The sequence below is a fragment of the Megalobrama amblycephala genome, linkage group LG22 (assembly GCF_018812025.1).
Source record: "Megalobrama amblycephala isolate DHTTF-2021 linkage group LG22, ASM1881202v1, whole genome shotgun sequence".
Taxonomy (NCBI): Eukaryota; Metazoa; Chordata; class Actinopteri; order Cypriniformes; family Xenocyprididae; genus Megalobrama; species Megalobrama amblycephala.
The window spans coordinates 24863125-24888056 of NC_063065.1; the positions used below are offsets into that span (position 1 = coordinate 24863125).

A 24932-nucleotide genomic window follows, 5' to 3' on the forward strand; every position below is an offset into this window, starting at 1 on the left:
GGTCAGCTAAAGTTATAGTTAATTAGTGTGAAGAGGAGGAGGAATGAGTGCTTCAAAGTGATTTGACTTATTAACTGTAAACTTTGACCTTATTGATGATTAAACTCACATCATCTGCAACCATTAAAACACTAACCAACATTAAAGCGACTCAAGCGGTTTAATCACGTGCCGCTCTCGCGTCATCACAGATAAAAGTGAAAGTAAAAGAAAGCTGATGTTAAAAAAAAGAAAAAGAAAAAAAAAGAAAGCGGATGTTTCGCCATTTTAAACAGACTGTCAATTCCTTCCAATTGAAAATGTTATTACATTTTTCATAGAAACTTTTATAAACCTTAGACAGGAATGTGTAGCGTGATGAAGAGATGGAGGAGTTTGTGAATCGGGTGGCTGTGTAGATTCTGATGAAGGTGATTGTTCACATCTCCCTTTACAGGAGATTTACACATTAATATTTTCTCTGATAGAGAAAAAAATTGTTAACATTTTTAATCCTAAATCAAAAGAAAGAGGATTATTTCGTGTTGTTGTAGGTTATGTGATGATTTTTCAAAAGACTAACATTAAGCTATTTGAGTGATCGCAGCTGTCTTAGATTCATAGATATTTCTCCAACTCTGACGATCCGGTCGTCAGATCAAGATGTTTAACAATGTTTAATTACTTCTTTTTTTTTTTTTTTTCTTTTCATGATTTCCATCCAGAGTCAGTGGACTGTTTTGACTGTTCAGCTTCATTATGGATGACACACAAACATCCAGAGATGAAGATTTTTCTCCGGGATTCAGGTACTTTGAATAAACACATTAAATAACCTTTTATATAATAAAAGAGATGTCTGTTACAAATTTCTTGAAAACAGTGTCTAAACCCTCCTTAAGTGCTTTTCATTAAAAATCTCTGAAGATCTTATGATGATCATGAAAAATGATTAAATCTATTCTGTTATAGTTCAGTTCAGCAGGAGAGATCAGATCCAGAGCCCAGCTGTGTGTCTATGAGGAGTGACTGGTCTAGGGATATTCCAATAGATTTTAAGAAAGACGATACACAGACTGATCTCAGGTATAACATTTCTAAAAGACATGATTGGCAATTTAATATTATGGTGTTTTTGTATTTTGTATTCATACTAGACATTGTTGTCTTCACCTTATTTAAGAGAGACACATGAGTATGCCTAAATCAGTTTCATGGCTTGGATTCAGATATAGCATTTAATTGATAGAGACGTTAAGCCTATATTATTTTAAACACCCAGCTTTTGTGGATATTTTGAATAGACTGCAGTCTTTTTGTTGGGTATCAGGACATTGTGGAATTCCAGGTATTATTATCATCTATACATACAATAATGCTGAATAGGCACAAGGTTTTGTTAACAGGTGAAGATCCTCCTTTATGCCCTTGAGCAGATGATTTAACAATAATTGCATTTAGTTATTAGCCACAGGCACGTGCACAGGTAGGGCTCAACCTGTGCAGATCACATGCCCTTTTTGTCCTTACACTCCGAAGTGCCCTTTTTTTGGAGGTGTTTTATTTTATTTATTCATTTTCTTCAATAAATCAATGCTATTGGTCACCCTTTAAGCATGTCTGACTGATTTACAAATATATTTAGCCTAATAAAAGGTATTAAAAAGAGCTTGTGACAAAATCGTTTTGGTTCCGCTCAAACTGTCAGTCAAACCTCTTAACTCCGCCCCCTGAGTGCCGCGAACTGAAGTTCCACAGCAGAGCAGCTGAACGTCTTGCAACGGTAAATAAATATCTTGTTGTTTGAATAATTAGGCTACAAGTCGTTGTCTTTACGAAAGAAACACTAGTATGTCTATAAAGTTTCATATTTTATGCATTTGAAGCCTGAGACCGGCGGCGGAGAGAGAGAGAGAGAGGGGGCTAGCATTTGCCATCTAAGTTAGTCATAGCCAATAGCATACAAATAGCCTTAAATAGCCTGTGCATACAGTAGTATTACATCTTTTATAAATTGAGATTTTGGCCAAACGTATTTTACAACAGGAAAAACTGAGCGCTCATAACCTATTGATGATGACGTAGCCTAATGTGATGATGTTTTTGCACATTGCACATTTCCACACATATAACTGCATTTGACTTTGACACAAAGCGAGTGTTCCTCGTCAGCTAGGTAAAATATATTTCTAAGAAATTTCTTATTTGATTTATGATGGCTATCTGCTGATACACTTAATTCATTAACATTTAATCATATTATATATGGTCACACAGTATGGTTAATGTTTACGATGTTAAGTATTTGCTCGCTAGGTATTTTTTTTAATCTTGTATACTACTCCCCGCTTGTCTTCACATGTATAAACATAGAAAAACATGGTTTTACTACAGTAATGTAGTAACTAAAAAATATTACAGAATCATCAGGTCACTGTGCTTCTTTATATTTTATCATGCAGAATGTAGTCTGTGTATTAATGTGTGTTGAGAGGGACATCCCAGTGGATCACATTGAAGTCATAAACGTCTTCAAGCACATGGCTCACAGAAGATTGCTGTTGTAATTAGTTTTAAAGAAGCCCTGCAACCCTGTGTGTGTGTATATATATATATATATATATATATATATATATATATATAACTGTCATTAATAGTGAATAAATATAAAGCTTTTGATACTATTATTTTGTGTTATTTATTGGGGTTGGGGGGGGGGGGGGGTGCCCTTTTTTAGTTTCGGCACATGCCCCTCAAAAGGTCTGTGCACGGCCCTGATTAGCCATGTAAAACTGTTTGTAGAAATATTAAGGTAATGTAGAAAAATAAAAATCCACCAATATCAGAGTGTCTGATTCTTGATTCTCTTCATGATGTTTAAGGTCAATACTGACACAAAGATCAGCCGTAACAAAACCCGTCTGTGAGAAGAATGACCCGTCTATGAATCAACTACAGGACTGTAATGAAAGCAGGTATATGTGTCAAGTAAATTGTGAGATTGTTTTGTTGAGATAATAAACATTTCATAAACCTTATGATATTCCTGGTCATGATACAGAGAACAAATAAGACATTTTACTCTATATATCTATCTCTATATTTAACTCGTGATACCATGGTATTTTAATTTTACAGCCATGAAGTCCTCAACACATTTAGATCAAATCTGATGAAGAAGTTTCAGCATCTCTATGAAGGAACAGCAAAGCAGGGAAACCCAACACTCCTGAATGAGATCTACACAGAGCTCTACATCACAGAGGGTGACAGTGGAGAGATCAGTAATGAGCATGAGGTGAGACAGATTGAGACACAATCCAGGAGAGCAGCAACAGAGGACACACCGATCAAATGCAATGACATCTTTAGACCTTTACCTGGACAAGACAAACCGATCAGAACAGTGCTGACAAAGGGAGTCGCTGGCATTGGAAAAACAGTCTCTGTGCAGAAGTTCATCCTAGACTGGGCTGAAGGGAAAGTGAATCAGGACGTCCAGCTCATATTTCCACTTCCTTTCAGAGAGCTCAATTTGATGAAGAACAAAACACTCAGTCTTTCAGATCTTCTTCATGTCTTTTTCCCTGAACCAAAACAAATGGAAATATCCAGTGACAAATATAAAGTGTTGTTCATCTTTGATGGTTTGGATGAGTGTCGTCTGTCTCTGGATTTTCAGAGCGATGTGAGGTTGTGTGATGTAAGCGAATCAGCCTCAGTGGATGTGCTGCTGATGAACCTCATTGCAGGGAATCTGCTTCCCTCTGCTCTCATCTGGATCACCTCCAGACCAGCAGCAGCTGAACTCGTCCCCTCTAAGTGTGTCCATCGAGTGACAGAAGTACGAGGCTTTAATGAGCCACAGAAGGAGGAATACTTCAGGAAGAGAATCAGTGATTGGAGTCTGACCAATAAAATCATCTCACACCTGAAGTCTTCAAGAAGTCTCTACATCATGTGCCACATCCCAGTGTTCTGCTGGATCTCAGCCACTGTTCTAGAGAAGATGTTGACTGAAGCAGAGAGTGGAGAGATTCCCAAGACTCTCACTCAAATGTACACAAGCTTCCTGATCCTTCAGACCAACATCAAAGATGAGAAGGACTATGAGAAGAACGTGACAGATGAAGACATGATCCTCAAACTGGGGAAAGTGGCTTTTCAGCAGCTTGTGAAAGGCAATGTGATCTTCTATGAGGACGATCTGAGAGAGTGTGGCATTGACGTGACAGAAGCGTCAGTGTACTCTGGATTGTGCTCTCAGATCTTCAGAGAGGAGTCAGGCTTGTATCAGGCGAAAGTCTTCTGCTTTGTTCATCTGAGCATTCAGGAACATCTAGCGGCTTTATATGTGCACCTCTCCTGTACAAACAACAACATAAATGTGTTTGACTCAGTCACCAAACCAGGTTTGTTGTCTATATTTAAGGACTTGTTTCACTACAATTCATCAAAACAGGTTTCATTTTCTGAGCTCCATCAGAGAGCTGTGAATGAGGCTCTACAGAGTAAAAATGGACATCTGGACCTTTTCCTGCGGTTCCTTCTGGGTCTGTCAGTTGAGTCTCATCAGATTCTCCTACAGGGACTAATAACACTGAGAAGAAGCCAATCTGACAGAAATGAGAAAACAGCTAAGTACATCAAGGAGAAGATCAGGACCATTGACTCTCCAGAGAAATCCATCAATCTGTTCCACTGTCTGAATGAACTGGGTGATCATTCACTAGTGGAGGAAATACAACAGTATCTGAAATCTGGAACAATAAGTGAAGCCAGACTCTCTTCATCTCAGTGGTCAGCTGTAGCTTTTGTGTTGCTGACATCAGAGAAGAAGCTGGATGGTTTTGATATTAATACATTTGTTGGAGAAAATAATAAAGCTGAAAAACTGATGGTTCTTCAGAATCTGATGCCTGTGATTAAAGTTCAGTAAGTATCAGTGAGAACAATCACTTCACTGTTAAAACAAAATCTCATAAGAAAGAGATAGATATAGATATAGATATAGATAGGGATATAGATATATATATAGAGAGAGAATCAGTTATTGGACAAATATGGCTTTAAATGCACTTTTGATTACAACAATATAAATCTCTGAAATGTATTTCTTGAATTTAGTTATTTTATTGATGGGAATAATGATGGGGAGATGTGATTGGGAAGCAATATAAACTGGACTCAAATTTGCGTTAAAGCACCTGCCAGCCAATGTCTTCAACATGAGGATTAGTTTGAAACAAAAAAGTTAAATGTTACAAATCAATTAGTATTAACCATTGACAAGGATTTGATCCACGTTAAAGCTTAATTCTTTATTGTTGCAAATTTGACAATGAATCTTCTTGACTACTTAACTTAGATAAGGTTTTTTATTATAATAGATATTATAATATGACATAAAGCACAGATAAAGCAGAGATATTGATGGTTATAAAATTCATGTCATGGGAATAATTATATTTTATGCTACAAAAAGAGAATGACTTATCACTGATCCAGAACTATAAAGTAGTTTTCCTGGACAGTCAAATATTCACGTTGCATGTTTATTATTTATTCACCTGCAAGGAAGGCCAAGAATTAAAGGATAAGTTCACTTCACAACTAAAATTTCCTGATAATTTACTCACCCCCATGTCATCCAAGATGTTTATGTCTTTCTTTCTTCAGTCGAAAAGAAATTAAGGTTTTTGAGGAAAACATTCCAGGATTTTTGCAGGAAAATGTCTTTTTATATAACAACAATTATATATATAGGTAATTGTGCCCTTTGAAGGTTCTTTATGTTTGTTACAAGCACATAAAATTATTACTTTTTTCATTAGATTAATAATAAAGAAGCTGTCCTACATTCATTAGTCTCACTGCGTTGTGCTTGGAAAACTTCACCAAAAAAACAAAAAAACAAAAAAAAAAACAAGAGAAATTAATAAATGTATAGGTATCAGTGAGTACCATAAAAAAAGTATCGGTACTCGTACTCTGTCCTTAAAATTGTATCAGTGCATCCCTACTTTTTAACCACAAATGCTTGTCTTGCACTGCTCTGCGATGCGCCACGCTTTACGTAATCACGTTGGAAAGGTCATGCGAAGTACCACGGTAGGCCGAAAAACTCCATCTCATTTTCTCCTCCAACTGAAAAATTATCTGTCATCATTGTTTTATCTTTTTTTGTAAAGGGATTTTGACGTATGCTACATTCCAGATGAGATTGGACCTGGGAATATCCCAATTTAAATGTCCCACGTCCCAGTTGCAGTCATCACACGTCACATTCATATGTTGACCACATGATGTCGCCATGACGCAATGAGTACGTTTACATGGACAACAATATTCCGATATTAACGCGATTAAGACAATACTCTGATTAAGAAACTACCATGTAAACAGCGATTTTTGATTACCTTGATCCGGCTAAAGTCATAGTCAAAGAAAACACAAATCGAATTAAGACAGGTGGAGTATTCCTATTTTATTTGCATTATTTGAGTGCGTTATAGACATGTACACACCATAATCATGCTATTATCATCATGTGGGAGTTTTCGCTGCATTTTGCTATAGGACACATAATACACACATGGCAGTGGTCAACAGTTTGACGGCAAACAAGAGAGCAAGCTTCAAGCAAGAAGCCACAAATCAAATTCCTCTCACCTCATCTCTCATTCAGTACTTCTGAGTTTGTCACGGTGGCATGAATGAAATGTTGCCGAATTAAAGTGCATAGAAGGCCTGCTGCTGGAGAATTTGTATCCACCGTCGTCTATTTACAGAGCCCCGCACATGAGAGGGAAAATAAATAGTAGGCTAAATCGTGCGCACAATTTATTTATTTTTGCATGTCATATGCAGGGCTCCGTATCTATTTGCACGTATAACATGTTAAATAATTCAATTTAATTCAATTAACATTTATTTGTATAGCGCTTTTCACGATACATATCGTTTCAAAGCAGCTTTACAGAGAATGCATGTCAACATTACAATTTAAAGAATGCAGTTACCAAATAGCTAATGTAATAATTTAGGCAATTAATTTACTATCACTGTTAGCAGTTTAACTGAAGGTACTGTAGAAGCAATGAGCTCCTGGAAATAATCAATTACATATTAACAATAATTAGGATAGGAATTTGGGAATGTGCATGTTGATCCAGATGATTGTGTCTTCTGAAGTCCTCGCAGGAGTTGGCGCCATAAATGCACTTGAAGCTTTCGTAAAATTAAAAATGAAACACCCAAAACTTTATATGGTACCATAACGAAGACGAACTGTGTGGTGATATGTGAAATTCTGTATAGAACGTCTGACGGCGTGCCGTGGGGACGTAATGACGTTTGCCATTAATCGATCTATGTTCTATAACATGTAAAACGGGAACATGAAAGGAATATGCTAAAAGCAATTCATGTAAACACCTTAATCATAATATTGTCTTATTCAGAATAAGGTCAATAATTAGATTACTGCTGTCCATGTAAATGTAGTCAATGAGAGCATATCATGTTTTTGTGTCAATTATGGCAAAAACACAATAAATTAGCATAAAGTCGCTTTGAAAAGAGCTGACGAAAAGCAAAAACGAAGGTATCATTACATAAACTTACATAAACTAATGTTAAAGTTTGTTTTTATATTTATGCTCATTGGAAGCAGACTTGCCGACATCTTGGAAGTTACGTCAAACGACTCGCTGAGTAATTTTGAGACAATACCATCTTTTGGTGACCAAGTGCAGTGTTTTCTTTACTCCATCTACAAATTGTCTATTTTTTCCTCTATTTTCTATTGCTTGTTTTCAGTGTTTTACAAGTATGATTTTCATCTCTCTACAGTCTGAGTGATTGTGGAGTCACAGAGAAAGATTGTGCTGCTCTGACTTCAGTTCTGACATCAAACCCCTCACAGCTGAGAGAACTGAATATGAATGAGAAAAAACTACGAGATTCAGGTGTGAAGCTTCTCTCTGTTGTACTGGAAGATCCTGACTGTAAACTGGAGAAACTCTGGTAAGATCATGTCTCTCATAGTCAGACATGTTATTGTGTTCTGTAAGACTAAATCAGGGTTTCTGAAATCTGGCACTGAAGGGTCATTGCCCTGTAGAGTTTAGCTCTAACAGTGATCAAATTCTCCTTCCTGTAACTCTGAAGACCTGGATTAGTTTGTAGATGGGCCTTTGATTAGGATTGGAGCTAAACTCTGCAGGACAGCGCTGGATTTGAGGAACCCTTGATCCTTCGATGTGAATTTTAGGACTACACTGCATAAAATACATTTCTTATTCAGTATTTTCGTCTTGTTTTGCAGTACAAAAATCGAAACATTCTTAATTGAAAAAAAAAAAAAAAACTGAGTAAGAAAAGTATTTTTTGCTGTGTACTATTTAGGAAATTATCTTTTAAAATCAGTAAACAATATATCTCAGCACAAATAAATGATTCTGATACTGAAGATGAACTCTGAAGAACTGGTGACTGTATTACCTTTTCATATCACTGTAATTTTTATCACGATATACAGCAGTGCTTCCCACACATAGACTTTACTTGGGCGGGCCGCCCAAGTATATTTGGAGACACATTTTTGCTTTTATTATTTTTATCCTCTTATACTTTTATATCCGCCCAAGATAATGAAACCATCCGCGATCGATTAACTAGTCGTTTCATACCTGCTCGTTATGTGCGCGTCAGAACAGTTTACTCCCGCTAACATTCCCACGGGCACTGCATGTTGCAAAGTCACAAGGGGGCGCTGTTGCGCGTTCTACAAGCTTGCGCAACAGCACTTCAGTCTGCTTCAGTCTGCTTTAAAGTGATTCTCAATCAATGAAAAGTGCAGATTTATGCCAAGTGATTGCTAATGAACTCAAGTTGATGAATTATTACAATGTCTGCTTGGCCTTTATATAAAATGTTTTATACGTTTGTAAGAATCTGAAGGATCAGCCTGCAGTAGTACATACATTTCAAAATAAGAGTCCCAGTGTATTTTGGGCTTTTTTATAATTAAAAGTCTCACGTTAAGTTTTGTCTTTTTCTTTTGGGCATTATTGGTATTTTGGTTAGACAATAAATTGTATTTGATTTGATTTCCATTTAATTCATAGTAAATTATTGTAGCCTCCCCCACAGGAAGAAAAGACTAAGAACATTATTTGACACATATATTATTCATTTTATAGATTTTACTAGTAAAATCTGTGTCCCATTCACTGAGAGAGACACTATATGACATCAAGGAGAACTTAGGAAAAGAAGAACCATTTAAATGCTGTAATTTTGCATAATTTACAATGCATAATATTAGTATGTAATTAATTGAATAGTATGCTATGTAATTAAAATAATTTCAATAAATAAAAATACTGTTAAAATTCACACATTATTTGTTTGTCACATGTAGTAGACTATTTTTGTGTCGTGGGTAATAGGAGGATTTTTCACCCGGCTACCACCGCAAGTATATTTCAAACCTGTGGGAAGCACTGTACAGTATTGTCACATTATTGAATGACATTACAAAAACAGGTTGAAACCATACACAGTAAAAATGTATAAAGAAAATCAAGTTTTTAATGTTGTTTATACGTCTATGTGATGTTTTTATGCTTTAAGATAAACCATGCACAAATTCATCAGTCAACACCAATGCTGAGCAGTTTGTCCTTAAAACTGCAATGAACCAAAAACAGTCTCAAAAACCTGTTTTTAAATCTCCCCTAATTCCTACCAAATATGAAACCAATCCCGTCAATGTGCAGGGCTATTCCTATCATTATTTCTAAGGATTCTGTTTTTTTAGAAGAAAGCTGTCTGACTCTGAAATGAAGAACTGGAACATGGTTTGTGTAACATTAGCAACACATTATTTGCTGTTTGATAACGTAGTCAAGCCAAAGTTTAATCATATTAATTGCCGTTATATGTCGACTTTCATTCAAATTCTGAATTGATTATATATAGCCTATAAAGGATTGGATTATATAAAGCCTAAATACATTTTAGCTTTTCTATAGTAAACAAATTCACACTCTGTGTACCATTCAAGTGGTTTTACTGATTACATAGGCCACGCACACACTGCAGCTAAATTCGGTTGTCAGTTCAGCTTTTAGTGCTTAATCACGTTCTGTACACACACAGTTCAGTAAAATACAGGAGTGACAACCGCATTCTACAACCGTATTAACTCCCAACAAATACAACAGCAGCAGTAAGGTTGTCATGGCAACCAGAGAAACTGCACGCAAATCACTTTCACTACACCTGTTCAACACGTTGAAAATAATGCACTGTATACCTACTGCTTTAAAACAGATATCTGTTGGGCATGATTAAAGTTAAACACACAAACACAACATATTCAGTAAATCTTACTGAAAATGGCAGATTAAGCAGTTTATATTTAAAACTCTTTAAGTTTTGTTCTGTGTAAATTGAATATCATTTGGATGTAAATGGTCCTCTTCCTGACATAAATGCAAGAGCCGCTACAACAGAGCGTCCTGGAGATCACCTGTATGAGATTGTCCGGGTCCAGAGTCATAATCAAAATAATCTAAAATATTAAAATAACAACATTATATGCATATTTACTTGAAAATATTATTAATTTCTGATTCAAGTATATGGCTGAATTAAACAAATATTTCCACTCGACATTGTGTATCTACAACTACAGCTGACCGTGTGGATCAGGCAGTCTGAGCTGGTGTGATGGAGTGGAGGCGGGGACTAATTTGCATATTCATGATGCCGCTTACACTACATGAAGCAATGGTGTAGAGTTACATTTTTGCTATTTTAAGGCAGAGGAAATTATTGTCCCAGGAAAAAAAATATATAAATATGTCATTGTGATTATCAAAGATGAGTTTAAGAGATAAAATTATTGGCTACTGGGGAATGTAAAATTTATGTTAAAATCATAACTTTAAAAAAATATGGACGTAGTGACATCACCCGTAGATTTCTGAAAAGCATTTTTGAAGCGAAAAAGAGGCCGCTGCCATCTTAGCTGCGCGTCACTCCCAGATAACTGAAAATGGGCAAAGAGGTCAATCAGTCTTTTTAATGATGTAGCTTCAGCAACAATAATATTGTAATTTGTGTGGGGTGTGCACATGACAACACACAAAATCAAAATATAGTCATACCTTTATAATGAAAAAGTGATTGCAAGATAAATCCAATCTGTCACACTTGGGTAAAATGTCCATGAGCGTCCATTGAAAAACAAAAAACAGCACTTTTTGTCCAAAAAAGTGTTAAATCCATGAAATATTGATATTGTCCATTGTTTGCATCATATTTCTTATGAACGATCTGCTTCATCATCATCTTCAATGCAATCTGAGCAACGTCTATGTTGTAAAACTGTATATGATCGTATACATTGGACTTTCACAAACAAATGAGCCCGCGTCCAAAATAGTGCAGCAGTTTTAGTTATAATATCCAAGTAGTTTTGTCAATGAGATTCTGCTCTCTTTTGGAGCCTGTCCCTAGCGGCCAGTCAGTGAATTGCAGTTTATGTCACTTCCATATTGGCTTCAAGAGAAACTGGGGGAAGTTGCTGCTTGGTTAAAATATATTCTCTTAACCCAGTTAATTGTTCATTGTCTACTATTAGTATGCCATTAATGGGTTTAACTTCCTTAATAGTGTAAACATTGAGCCTCTTTTAGCCAGTGGGTGTTTCGCTCCAGCCAATATCAGCACATGTGAGTGCAAGACTTTATCTTCTGTGTCTGAGGCTCAGGAAGCCCCGCTAAAGGCAGACTAACACTACAGGACTTTGGCTGGATTTTGCTGTCGCAGACAAAACCCCCGGATCACCGCCAAATCGGTGCTCATTGCGGTCTCTGATTCTCATCAAATATAAGCATGTCAGTAACGTGATCAGAGTCTGTCTCCAGCAGTCACAGATGCTGCGATATTTTCAATCCTGTTTGATATTTTCGCCATGTTATCTTGTCGTGTGAGCGATGAAACAACTTGGTAAACTGCTCTAATGATATCATGCACCTTAATGTACATGAATGCAAGGTGACAATTTGATCATAATTGTTTTATACTAATAATCTAACACAAAATATATTTTTAAAATGTAAATAAGTGGTCTTTGCTCTGCACTTAACATTGATATATTTTATTTACCATCAGTTTATGCTGAATAGACATTAGACAGCCCCTTGTGTGTTTCTGCCTAATTTTCGTATTTTATTTTTTGTCTAATCTTTTTTTGTACATATGACTTAGGCAGTGAGCATAAGCGGCTCTCCAATGTCTCTCGTGAATTCATGTGAGAAAACGTTTTTGCGTTGTTGGTTGGGGTTGTTGGTTGGCCAAAGATCTTGTAGTTTGTGCACCTTATCAGTATTGTGTTGTGTAGTATGAGCCCTACTAAGACAAGAAGACGGCAGATGACAAGAAAACTTGTGTAGTGTGAGCACCGTGACGATTCATGTAGTCTCATAGTTCTGTACTGTGAGTCTGCCTTTAGTTCTGTCTTGACACAAAACATTTCTCTAATGCTGCTGTTGTTGATTGCTATTTGTAACATGACAGATTACTAGGCACTGTAATTATTTTAATGAAGACATAATTAGTGTTTATTATGTGCTTCTGGCGGTGTTCTGCCTATGAGGAGGGCCCAAATGTGAATGTTGTGTTTACAAACAGTAACTGAAAATTTCTGCATGGTGTGCCTTAAGTATTTGGTGTTGTTTGATAAAGACAATAGCAAAAGCAAAATTCAGAATGGCTGTTTGAAAACATGTAAATACTGTCTTTCATTCGTCTCTGTGAAGACGTGTCAGAAGCAAAAAGTTGTGCAGCTCTGCTTTGTGTACGGGGTTAACTGTGCTATTTATGCTTTTCAATAAGCGCCATTTTTCATAGAGTGAATTTGCCTTTTCCTTCATTCTGTTACACAGCATGCATGTTGATAATATGTTGTAAATTTTAACCATTTGATGGAAAAGAAGCCAATGTGTGCTCTAAAAATCGAAACTAGATAAGAACCACCTAGAATTATTCACAGTATTTTGAAGAGCCCCCGATAACCATAAAATACATATTCATTACTGCATAGTATTACTAAACACCAGCACATGTCTACTCTGAACCGTTTTTGTTTTTTCATGAGTTGTGCAAGACTTAGTGACTATTCATAAACTTCTGGGGCCGTATTCACATTTGTGGTAACATTTTATCTTACCACTAAGAGTTCTCCTAAATAGTAGTAAAAGTTCTTAGCTAAGAGTTTTCTCTTAAAACCTATTCACAAAGCTGCTGAGACAAACTTTTACTAAGGAATAGACTGAAGTCTTAAGCTAAGAGTAAGGGCGGGGTTGACCTCGTTGCTATGGACTATACACACAGTGATTGGCTGATGGGGAGGAGTCAGCGATTTAATCATAGAAATATTGTAGAATGAGGTGTCATGTTTCCATATTTAAATAAAGGTTTATTCAAAAAAATATTTTTTATAAAAATGTTGCCATAGTCAAAATAAAATGTTAAAATAAAATAAAATTGCCATAAAGGTTTTAAAATATAGGCTAAGTGTCACTAACTAAACTAGTATATACAGTTTATACACATATATATATATATATATATATATATATATATATATATATATATATATATATAAATGTTTATTTTTATTATTATTATTTTTTTACTCTATTCAATCATTTGTAAGTGTGAACTCATGAAAACCACTGCCACAGGTAATCAGACAATATTTGTTTATTTGTTAAAGATTTTTTTGGGCATCTCATCGTAGATTCAAATCTATAAATCAAAATGTATTGCATTTATGAAGAAAAGGTTCAACACCCAAAGGTCTATCGCTATTCCCTCAATGGTGTTCAGTGTCTTTGGGTGGATTAGGACTGTTTGTGATTTGGTCTTAGTGATTTAGGAGTCCTCTTGACTACTCCTAACGTTTCACAGATTTAGGAGCTAGTTTTAGCGCTATTTGTGAAATGCTTTGTGAAACACTCTTAGAGCAAAAATTTAGGGCTCCTAAAATTAGGACTGACACGCCCATTATTTTTAAGAGTTTCTCCTAAATCGGCAAGTTAGGAGCTACTTTTAGCCTTAAGATGTTTTGTGAATACGGCCCCTGATTCTGAGCACACACTCAAAAAAAAATTGTTGAGTTTATCTGGTCGTTTCTGTTTCCACACACACACACACACACACACACACACACACACACACACACACACACACACACACACACACACACACACAGTCTGACCACTGTGTGACTAATTCTAGTTTGTTATTTTCAAGTGCTTTGTTGTTAAAATAATTAGAAAGAACTGCTTTTTTTGTGAATGTTACAGGTATAATGTGGTGAAATTGGCATGAACATAGAGAGTGGCTTGTTTTTCTCGCTGATGTGTTTGGTGTTGGAGTGATGGGGATGGGTCATTTCCCAGAAGTTCATAGATTCACTGGCAAACACTAGCAGACAACACCAAAGAATATTGATTATAAACACATTCACAACAAAAGCCAAATGGTTTACAAGATAAGGTTGCTTACAGATAATGACTAGAATGTTAGTAGTTGTCAACCGTACATCCTACTCTATAGTTTTACCACACTATATATCTGGATCATCAACGATTCTAGAATTTCAGTCAAATACATGCTATTTTCACTGTGTATAAAACAATATGCTTAAATGGCTATTCATATATGTTAATATGCACTACTTTAACAACAAGACAGGAAATGGAGTTGTGGAAAAAACTAATAAAGAATAGCAGTCACAGCAGCAATCGTTCTCCTCTCCTCATGTCTTTAGAGGCTGTTCATGTCCAATTTCTGACCAGGAAACTCATATTTACCATAATTCTGATAGCATGTGAAGACAATATAAAGTTATGCTTGAATTGTGATGTTTAAAATAAATGGCAGGTAACAAAATGCTTTTCTTTGTAATAGTCCGATTTGACTGTGGCGGCAAGGTCATTTTTGACTGCATGTCGAAACCAAAATCTGTCTATACAATTTAAAATAATTGCCTCGTATAATGTCTAAATATATATCCACTGCATAAGTGAATAGTAGAATCTTGTGCTGACGTTTTAAATGTTGATGAACTTCTCAATATGTTTAATTCGCTGTGTACCAGTGTCTGAGTTACCATTGCTCCCTTGAGACCTAAACAATATAAAGATAAATATGAATAATGCTGAATAATAACACTCGCCTTCTTAGACAAGTCAAAAAAGACAAGTTACAGGTGTCTTATGAAATTATGCATTAACTGTATATCAAAAAGCTGTAGAAACTGCCAGGTCCAAGTATTTCTCAGAACAAATTACTAAAAACTCAAGTAGTTCAAGGGTCTTGTTCAATATATTGAACTCTGTGACGAATCCTATAACATCTATCTTTCTAAATCGGTTAATTTGTGTGAAAACTTTCTACATTTTAGATAAAATAAAATAACAGTTATCAGGCAGTCCATTGTATCTCCTTTTGAAGCGTTACCTCTCTCTCTGACAACTGCTGAGTTTTTAAACTTTTTTGAGCATCACTATGCCCTGTTTAATTCATAAAGTCACTAAATTGAAGGCTACAACTTCCTCTTTGGATATTGTTCCCACACATTTTTTCAAATACATTTTTGACTGTTTTGGGACATGGATTTTAGAAATTGTTAATAAGAGTTTTCTTTCTAAGTCTGTCTCAAATATTTGTAAACATGCTTTAGTGAATCCAGTCTTGAAAAAGCCACATTTGGACACAACTGTATTATCTAATTTTAGACATATTTCTAATTGACCTTTTATAGCAAAAATCTATAGATAAATGAATATTAGTGCAATTACAAACATTTCTGGACACAAACAGTATTTTTGAGACATTTCAGTCTGGCTTTAGGAGAAATCTGAGTCTGCTGTACTTAAATGATATCCTGGTATAGTTGATTAATTTATTCTGGTTTTACTAGACCTGAGTGCTGCATTTGATACAGTTGACCACACTATTCTTATTTTGTGTCTTGAACAGAGTGTGGGCATCCGAGGACTTGCCCTAAGCTGGTTTAAATCTTTTTTGTGTGACAGAACTTTTTCAGTGGACATTGGAAACTCTGTTTCATCAGTTGCCCCCTTGACTTGTGGTGTTCCCCAAGGGTCCATTCTTGCCCCAACCCTGTGTTCTTTGTATATGCTCGCTCCCACTTTGAAATATACTTAGGAAGCATGGGGTGTCATTTCACTTTTATGCAGATGATACACAGATGATACAAATATATCTGCCTCTGAAGCAAAAAGACCTGAAAGGGTTAGGGAAATTGTTTACATGTCTAGAGGACATTAGATCTTGGTTGTCAATTTTTTATGTTTAAATTCTAGCAAAACAGAAGTTATTGTGTTTGTGCCTCGGGTGAAAAAGGCTAATGTAAACCTTAATCTTGAGTAACTGAACACCTTCAGCAATCGAACTGTAATTTTTTTTTTGATTCCTTTTAGATTCCTCCCTGAAATTTGATCAGCATATTAATACAGTAGTGAGGTCATGTTTTTCCAGTTAAAACTTCTCTCTAGAGTCAAGTCTTGGTTATCTTTTAAAGATCTTGAGAGAGTCACGCATGCCCTTGTCTTATCGCGTCTGGATTACTGTAACTCTTTATATGTTGGTCTACCTCAGTCTTCAATATCCCGACTCCAGATGGTCCGAAATCCTGCAGCCGGGTTTTTAACTGGGACTCTGATCTTAAAGACTTTTAACTGGCTACCAGTGCATTATTAAATTGATTTTAAGATATTGGTCTTTGTTTTTAAATCCCTAAATGATCTGGCACCCTCTTATTTGTCTGATTTATTAAATAAAAAAATAAGCCATCAAGATGTTCGAGAAACAGCCGTAAAACAGGGACAAACAAAGAAACTAAATACAAAGAACCATATGAACAGACAAAACATGACAACCTGATCCTAACTTTGCTTATGTTGTACTCGTTCTGAAATAATTGAAAAAAGTAGATTTTTTTTAGCCTTCACAACAACATCAGTGGATCATACAATAATTAACAAACAACATATATTTAAGACATATATATTAGACATATTTAATGGTCTGTGTAGAATTGTGACTTGAACCTGTTGATCTGAACTGAGAGAGTGAAGAGTGTCATTGTTCTCTACAGGTTGAGGGATTGTGGAGTCACAGATGAAGGTTGTGCTGCTCTGGCTTCAGCTCTGAGATCAAACCCCTCACACCTGAGACATCTGAATCTGTCTGTGAATAAACTAGGAGATTCAGTTCATCTGCTCTCTGCTGTACTGGAGGATCCTCGCTGTAAACTGGAGACACTGTGGTAAGATCGTCTCTGTGATAGTCACACATCTTTGTCCTCAGTAAGATGAATCATTTTATGTAAATTTTAGGCTAAAATTAGAAAATGTTCTGAAAATGTTCTGTAAACACTAAATCTCAGCACAGAAATGACAGGTTTACACAAATGGCTGATCTCATGATCTGTTACCAGTGTTCACTTTAACATTTCTTTAAAAATATCACAGTCAAAATTTAGTCAATATTTTGTCATATTCTTTATAAAAAATATTTTAGTTTGAACAGAATTACACCCCTGGACGCCCCTGATCTAAATAAATGACCTGATTGTTACAGCAGTGTTTTACAGCACCTGTCTTCACTTCCCTCATCAGTCTTCCCGCCATCTCCCTAGATTCTCTGCACCTGTTGTTCCTCGTCAGCACTCCCTTTAAGTTGGACTCACTCCTAGCACTCCCTGTCCGTTCTTGTTGTTGTTTCATGCGTGTGATGCTGTGTATATTCCTGGATTGTCTATTAAAGCCTATTGCATTGTGGATTTCCGTATTCGCCTCGTCTTTACAGCAGCACCGGTAACAATAGGCACATTTTGGCCAAATTCTAGCATATAATTAGGTAGGATGTAGGGGAGAGCGGGGCACAACCTAACGCTTTTTGACTTTCTCAGTTTGTGCAAATCTGTTTACGGTTCAGAGAGTTTTATTCCACATTCATTTCACACGTCTGCAATTAAGTGGCTTTGTTTCATAAAGTACAGTGTACAGTTTTTTTTCTCTCTCTGAAAGAAGGGAAGTGGAATGTGACAACATGCCCCATAGGTGGGACCCATTGTAACAAGACAAAAAGACCGCTTAAAATGTTCAAAAATCCCATAGACTTTAGGGCGATGGATTCAGATGTCCAAAAATGCTAAGTCGCTTCCTGGTTTTGCCTACAAAAACACGTCAATATGTGAATGTGTGTAACGATCACCGTCTGCTCCTGTCACTCCCCGGACTACACTTCCCACAATTCTCCCTGTCAGTCACATGTTCACTCCACACCAATCACCTGTCGCCACATACAGCCATGCACACACTCCTCACTAATCACCACACCCAGCTGCAGCTTGTTACCTGGACTATAAAAGGACTCTCACTCACACCATCTAATCGCGAAGTCTTGTTAACTGTTGTTGCAATTCTGAGCGTTCCCCTGTGTTTACTGTCTGCCTGTTTCCTTGTTACCGTTCCTGCCTGTTCCCTGTTTATTGACCCATTGCTGCCTGTCCTGACCCTTGCTTTGTATAACGACCTGTGAGTGATATCTGCCAGTCCCGACCTCTGCCTGTACCTGGATTTCGACTCTGTCTACCCTCTGCTGTACCTGTTTGCTCCTGATTTACCCTGCCTGTACGACCACGCTTACACTGTAAATAAACGCTGCACTTGGATCCCCTGCCTGAGTCTCCATTCGTAACAATGTGTAACAGTATTTTGTCTCCGTCCATTAGGTCTTAGTGACAGCAGCCTTTAAAACATGCTACTGCCTACTATTGGCTGTTTGTATTATAAATGATAATCAAACAACAAAAGAAAAGCTTAAATAAGGATTAATCTATAGTTAATTTATACAGATATGACTATGCAGAGTTATTTTATATTTGATTATTCAATTTCTGTGGTATTTTTATTACTACTATTAGACCTACCTGGAAAAAAAATTATATAGCATTGTTTTATTTGTATTTGTATACATTTTTACTGTGGTATCGACTTTGGTATCAAATATTGTGCACTTTTGGTGGTATCGGTACCGACTAGGCTTACTAGATTTTTGGTATAGTGACATCCCTATTTGTTACTAAAAAAATGTAAGTATTATAAGGTAAATAAAAGTATTATAGTATATGTTTTAATAAAGTTCAAATGTTTTAAAAAGCTATAAAAGGCTAAACGGTAACACTTTACTTGAAGGGGTGTACATAAGATTGACATGACACCTTCATAATCATGACATGACACATGTTATGAATATGAAGGAGGATTTATGCATGTTTATGACAACTGTCATTAAATGTCATTCGCTCAATTATGTAATTGTAACGAGGTTCCTGTGAGGGAAGGAAGAGGACAGGGTCGGCTTGACTGCTGACGGTGGCTTTTATTAGAATAAATTCACTCTTAAAACAGAACGTTGTGCAGACAGGCACAAAACATAAGCACAGTCACAAAATAACTTTCACTCCAGCAGAGACTTCAGGGCTCAGTAACGTCCACCAGTCAGCAGTCCTTCTCTCTCTCGCACACTCCTGTTTCTCCTGGCGTTTTATACTCTCTCCACACCAAATACTAAAACAAGAGACAGGTGTTCGTTATTTGCGTTTAACCCACTCACTCAACGTGCGTCTCCCGACTCTCTCTCCCGCCGCAGACCTCGCTGATAATGCAAAGATGACATTGTTTGAGATGTTTTTGTTATGATAACTTGACATGAACCAATAGATCATAACCTGTCAGTGTCTTTGTTATGACAACTTGACATTATTTATCTTTATGAGTTAACATTACATTAAACTGTCATGTTTACTTCATGGTACAGGACCCTGCTCCTGAGTTCAGATCCAACTGAACCAGATAATTAAGTTCTTCAGGAGCACTTGATAATTTCAGACAGGTGTGTTGGATCAGGGTTGGATCTGAACTCTGCAGGAAGGTTGATCTTCAGGAACAGGATTGGACACCCCGATCTAAATAAATGACCTGGGATGGATTTCCCGATAACGTTGTTTCTTAGCGCACTACAAAGACTCTAAAGGCATACCTTAATCAGTTAAGATCAGATATACCTTTCCTAGGCGTGTTCCCCGAACTATCTCTTAAGGAATTTCTTCTTAAGTGTGACGTTACCAGGTGCTGTCCGTGGCGGCGGTGCTGAATTGGTTGATATCGACGGCTCGAGAATCGATAATTCACTCTATGCAGGGGCTGCTTCACTGCGTCATGTTTGAAAGCGCTGGTCTTTATAAAAGAAGCACTTCAGAAGAAATTATTTTAGAACGTATTAATTCCTTGGAGACGCGTCATGCAGCTAACAGATATATGCAGGTATCATGTTTATATAGTTTTTCCTTTTTTACTCAAAATATTCACAAACTTGTTAACTATATCATGACTTTTATGAAATATTGCGATTGTAAAATATGTGGAAGTGAATGTGTTTTGTCACGCAATGAGTTTGAACCGCAGTTCAGGGTGGATTTATGATTTTTTCCCCAAAATACATAAACGTGGTCGGTGAACTGGGAGAAGAATATAGTAAACTTTATTGTTTCATACACAATGTGTTTCTAATAAGATTAAGTTACTTTGTCAAATTATATAATTGAAAGGGTTATTAGCTTCCATAGACAGTGTATGAAATTTGATTTCAACAAACAATAAAGATCTTTTTTTTATTGCCTAGTACTTCATTCAAACTTCATTTAAGTGTCTGAAAGACATTGTTCTCCTCCAAAAAACTTACCCTATAGGTCTTTTTTTCAAGCACCTTATTGTGACCTATATTTATGTTTTAAAGTCATGCGCCCTCCAGGTGGCGGAAAAATAATGACAGTGTCGTGTTACGTCTGTCGTCATGAAATGATGTATGACCGTCGTTACCAATCAAAATGCGTGTTCATTTAAATGCATTCCCCTTACCCGCAATTTGTCCTATTTCCACTTAGCAAAACTATTTTTTATTAATGACTACACCTACCCCAACCCTAACCCCTTACCCACAACATGCATTCCCTGGGATCAAACCCACGATCAATTGTCCTGTTGTCGATAGGGGCGCAACTTTAGTAAACGCTCCTATGGGTCATATTTCAGTGAAGTGACAAACGACCTATATGGTCGTAATGGTTGGAGGACATGTTGGACTTGAACCTGTTGATCTGAACTGAGAGAGTGAAGAGTGTGTCATTGTTCTCTACAGGTTGTGGGATTGTGTAGTCACAGATGAAGGTTGTGCTGCTCTGACTTCAGCTCTGAGATCAAACCCCTCACACCTGAGAGTACTGAATCTGTCTGAGAATAGACTAGGAGATTCAGTTCATCTGCTCTCTGCTGTACTGGAGGATCCTCACTGTAAACTGGAGAAACTGTGGTAAGATCGTCTCTCTGATAGTCACACATTTTTGTCCTCAGTAAGATGAATCATTTTATGTAAATTTTAGGCTAAAATTATCTTGTAAAATGTTCTGTAAACACTAAATCTCAGCACAGAAATGACAGGTGTACTGTAATTAATAATAATAATTTTGGCAGCTGTGGTTGCCAGAATAATTTTGTAAAAAATACAGAAAAACTGTAAACACATTTACAGAACAAACTGTACATTTTACAGTATAAATGTAATTTACAAACAAGAAAATTTGAATGGAAACCAATAAATTCAACAATGCACACTACTACTAAAATCTGTTTTGTACCTTTAACATATACTGTATGGAATCCCAAATCTGCCGAAATTAAAAATAAATAAATACATTAATAAATACACAAAGAAATGTAAAAAAGCAAAAAAAAAAAATATATATCTGTAAGGTAATGAGGAGGGCGTGGTTTACCTCAGACATAGCAATCGAGCTCAGAGTAGGTGAGAGTGAAGCGTTGAGGCCACAGTGACACCTTGTGGTGTGCCTGAAATAGTGTAGCCTACTGACGTTGATACTGGGATGAATGATATGGATGGGTAGTATGGTTAAGGAATATCACCCTAACTGTACTGTGTGACATGGATAGGCTACTCTTTATTTCGGACAGGGTCTGCAGAACATCATCTGGTCTGGATTTGTAAAATGTCCTGCGCTGGCAAACATGAACAGCAACATCTTCAGCAGATCTGAGAACAGGGACTCTGAAATGGAAGCGCTTGTTATTTCTCATGCCCTCCTCATTACCCTACGGACAAAGAAATGTAAAAATACATAAATGTAGAAATAAAGAAATGTAGAAATGAGTAAATGCGGAAATAAACAAATGTGGAAATAAACAAATATGGAAATAAATAAATAAAAGAAATGTGAAAAAAATTCTATCGAAATGAATAAATGTATAAATAAATAAAAGAAAAATAAATAAATGTGGAAAAACTAAATATATATGTAAATAAGAAATAAATGTATAAATATTTATTTATTTATTTATTTTTGCTTTTCTGTGTATATTTATTTAAATATATTTATTTATTTATTTTTGCTTTTTTACATTTCTTGTATATTAATTTATGTATTTATTTTTAATTTTGGCAGACTTGGGATTCCATACTCCACGAGCTGAAGTGTAGTAATATAAAGAAGGAGTCATTCACACAAACACAAAACACCATCATGGTCAGGGCCGCGTTAACCTAATGGGCAACATGGGCTGCAATCCACGGCCCCGAACATTGGGGGGCCCCCGCCCGTCCGCGTGCAGCCCAATTTTCGTGATGGCACGGACTGTGTGTGTACTGTACAAAAGCCCATGCGAAAGTGAATTGAGTGCTTGAAAACAAAAGTCGACTAGATAGTGCGCAGTGCACACGCCGAATGCATCTTTCCGCAGCCAAATACTTTTATTTGTACTTTTATTTGCGTCTGTGCGCGAGACAAGCCGTGTGCATGTTCATAAAAATGAAGCATAATAGAAATAATGTTGTCAATAACTTGCTAAAGCCTATCTATGTTAAATGTTACTACTAAAATCATTAAGAAGCTGAATAAACAGACAAAGAAAGGGTCCATGCAATGTCTTAACGTTGATCTATTGCATTTGACCGTCATTTTTAAAGTGGATTTCTGAAACTTATGCATGCAGTAATGTAAGTTGTACAGAATTTTAAATGAGTCATATTGGTTTTATGGAGAAAAAACTAAAACAAAAAACAGCTACATCTGCACATTTTAAGATACTGCACAAGATGTGAATAAATGTACACTCGTTGGGGTGGATACTTTTTATTCAACAAAATAAAGTGCACATAAAACGTGATGGAAACATATTTAGAGAAGAAACTATTAGTAGCCCTACATTTATTAGGTATAAAACGTGCATTAAAAATAGTCTGTGACAGAATAATTAATCAGCTAGAATAATCTTCAGACACGTCGCATCTGAAATGATGTTATGACCATTCTGAAATTCCAAAGCCAGAGTCGAATCGGTTGAATTTAAACTTGGACTTGACAGCACGTTTCTGTATTTGTGTTCATTAGCCCAGAGCCCCGCGGCACTGATCATGGTGACATTTAAAAAAAACAAACAAAAAAAAAAAACAACAACACATTTTTATATGAAAAACGTTCATAATTGTATTAATACATATATTTGCCAGCATGTTTTACTTTGTCTTGCAAAGTTTTTCATTAGATCAGATAACATTTTAAGCTGTCATATTGTCATGTTACAATGTGCCCCACCTACGGGGCATGTTGTCACATTTCACTTCTGTTACAACCGGCTCTTAATTGTAACATTAACAAGAGGCAACACAGGCGGGCAAGTAGAGAAAAGGAACAATTTATTTAACAAAATAAACATTTAACAAAAGTATTCAAACGATCAGTAGTCAGTATATGAACGTCAGTTGTGAAGAGTGCATGGAAGGGGACTGTAAGCTAAAGGTCTGCATGAATGTTAACACAAAATCAACCAAAAAAAAAAAAAACAATCGGAGCCGCTAGGTCAGGTGTAACGCGCGCCCCTTCCAATCCACCGTGCTGGAACTCTTATAGCCCCAATAATGAGCCTCAGGTGGAAAAAAACCACACCCCCACAAACGTCATACCTACAAAACAAGAAAAGATAGGAAAACACAGGCCCAGCACTAACTGGGCCCTAACATCTCCCCCCAATTTTTTTTTCTTTCCCCCCCAATCCTATTTTTACTACATTAAAATATCAGTACTGGCCAAAATAACCACAATCCTTATGGTTAAAAGCAAGCAATAAAATGACAGCCATCCTGCTTCAGCTTACCCCTGTCCCTCCTCTCCCACACTCCAGCAATCCGGATCCTAGAAGCACTTTTAAGGAGAAGGGAAGAAAACAGAACAAGAACAATACCAAAACGGAAACTCTCATTCAACCTCACTCCCAATCATTCAGAGCAAATAGCACTAGACAAAGTGTCCGCAAACACATTGTCCACACCTCTAATGTGCCTAACTTGCAAATTATAAGGTTGCAGAAACAAAATCCATCTCATTAACCGCTGATTCGGACTTTGTATGGAATGTAGAAAAGTCAATGGATTATGATCCGAATAAATTTCAATTTGAGCTCCACCCCCTACATACACATCGAAATATTGAAGACTCCATATTAAGGCAAGTACTTCCTTCTCAATAACCGAATAATTCGCTTGATAGGAATTAAACTTACGCGAAAAATAAGTCACTGGGTGATCGACCCCATCCATTCCAGTTTGAAGGAGAACTCCACCTGCCCCGACTTGGCTGGCATCCACTTGGATCTTAAACGGTTTATCGAATTGCGGCGCCGCCAAAATCGGAGCAGAGGACCAGGGGCGATTCTAGGATTTTGATTTTAGGGGGGCTCAGCCCCCAATAAGGGTATGATTAAAAA

The 24932-nt window shown here is 36.5% G+C and overlaps 1 protein-coding gene across 1 annotated transcript; it reads left to right on the forward strand.

Annotated features, from left to right (window-relative positions):
• The first annotated feature begins 229 nt into the window (after positions 1 to 229).
• LOC125257738 (NLR family CARD domain-containing protein 3-like) lies at positions 230 to 17363 on the forward strand. Its single transcript, XM_048174388.1, has 7 exons — positions 230 to 410; positions 705 to 788; positions 952 to 1065; positions 2862 to 2954; positions 3118 to 4914; positions 7834 to 8007; positions 17189 to 17363. The coding sequence occupies exons 2-7, from the start codon at positions 739 to 741 to the stop codon at positions 17361 to 17363; spliced, it is 2403 nt and encodes an 800-aa protein (XP_048030345.1). The 5' UTR covers positions 230 to 410; positions 705 to 738.
• Positions 17364 to 24932: the final 7569 nt, after the last annotated feature.

Coding starts and splice junctions, on each gene's coding strand:
- LOC125257738 (XM_048174388.1), top strand. CDS start 739: ATGGATGACACACAAACATCCAGAGATGAAGATTTTTCTCCGGGATTC. Junction 1,066..2,861: donor GATACACAGACTGATCTCAG/GTATAACATTTC, acceptor ATGATGTTTAAG/GTCAATACTGACACAAAGAT. Junction 2,955..3,117: donor CAGGACTGTAATGAAAGCAG/GTATATGTGTCA, acceptor TTAATTTTACAG/CCATGAAGTCCTCAACACAT.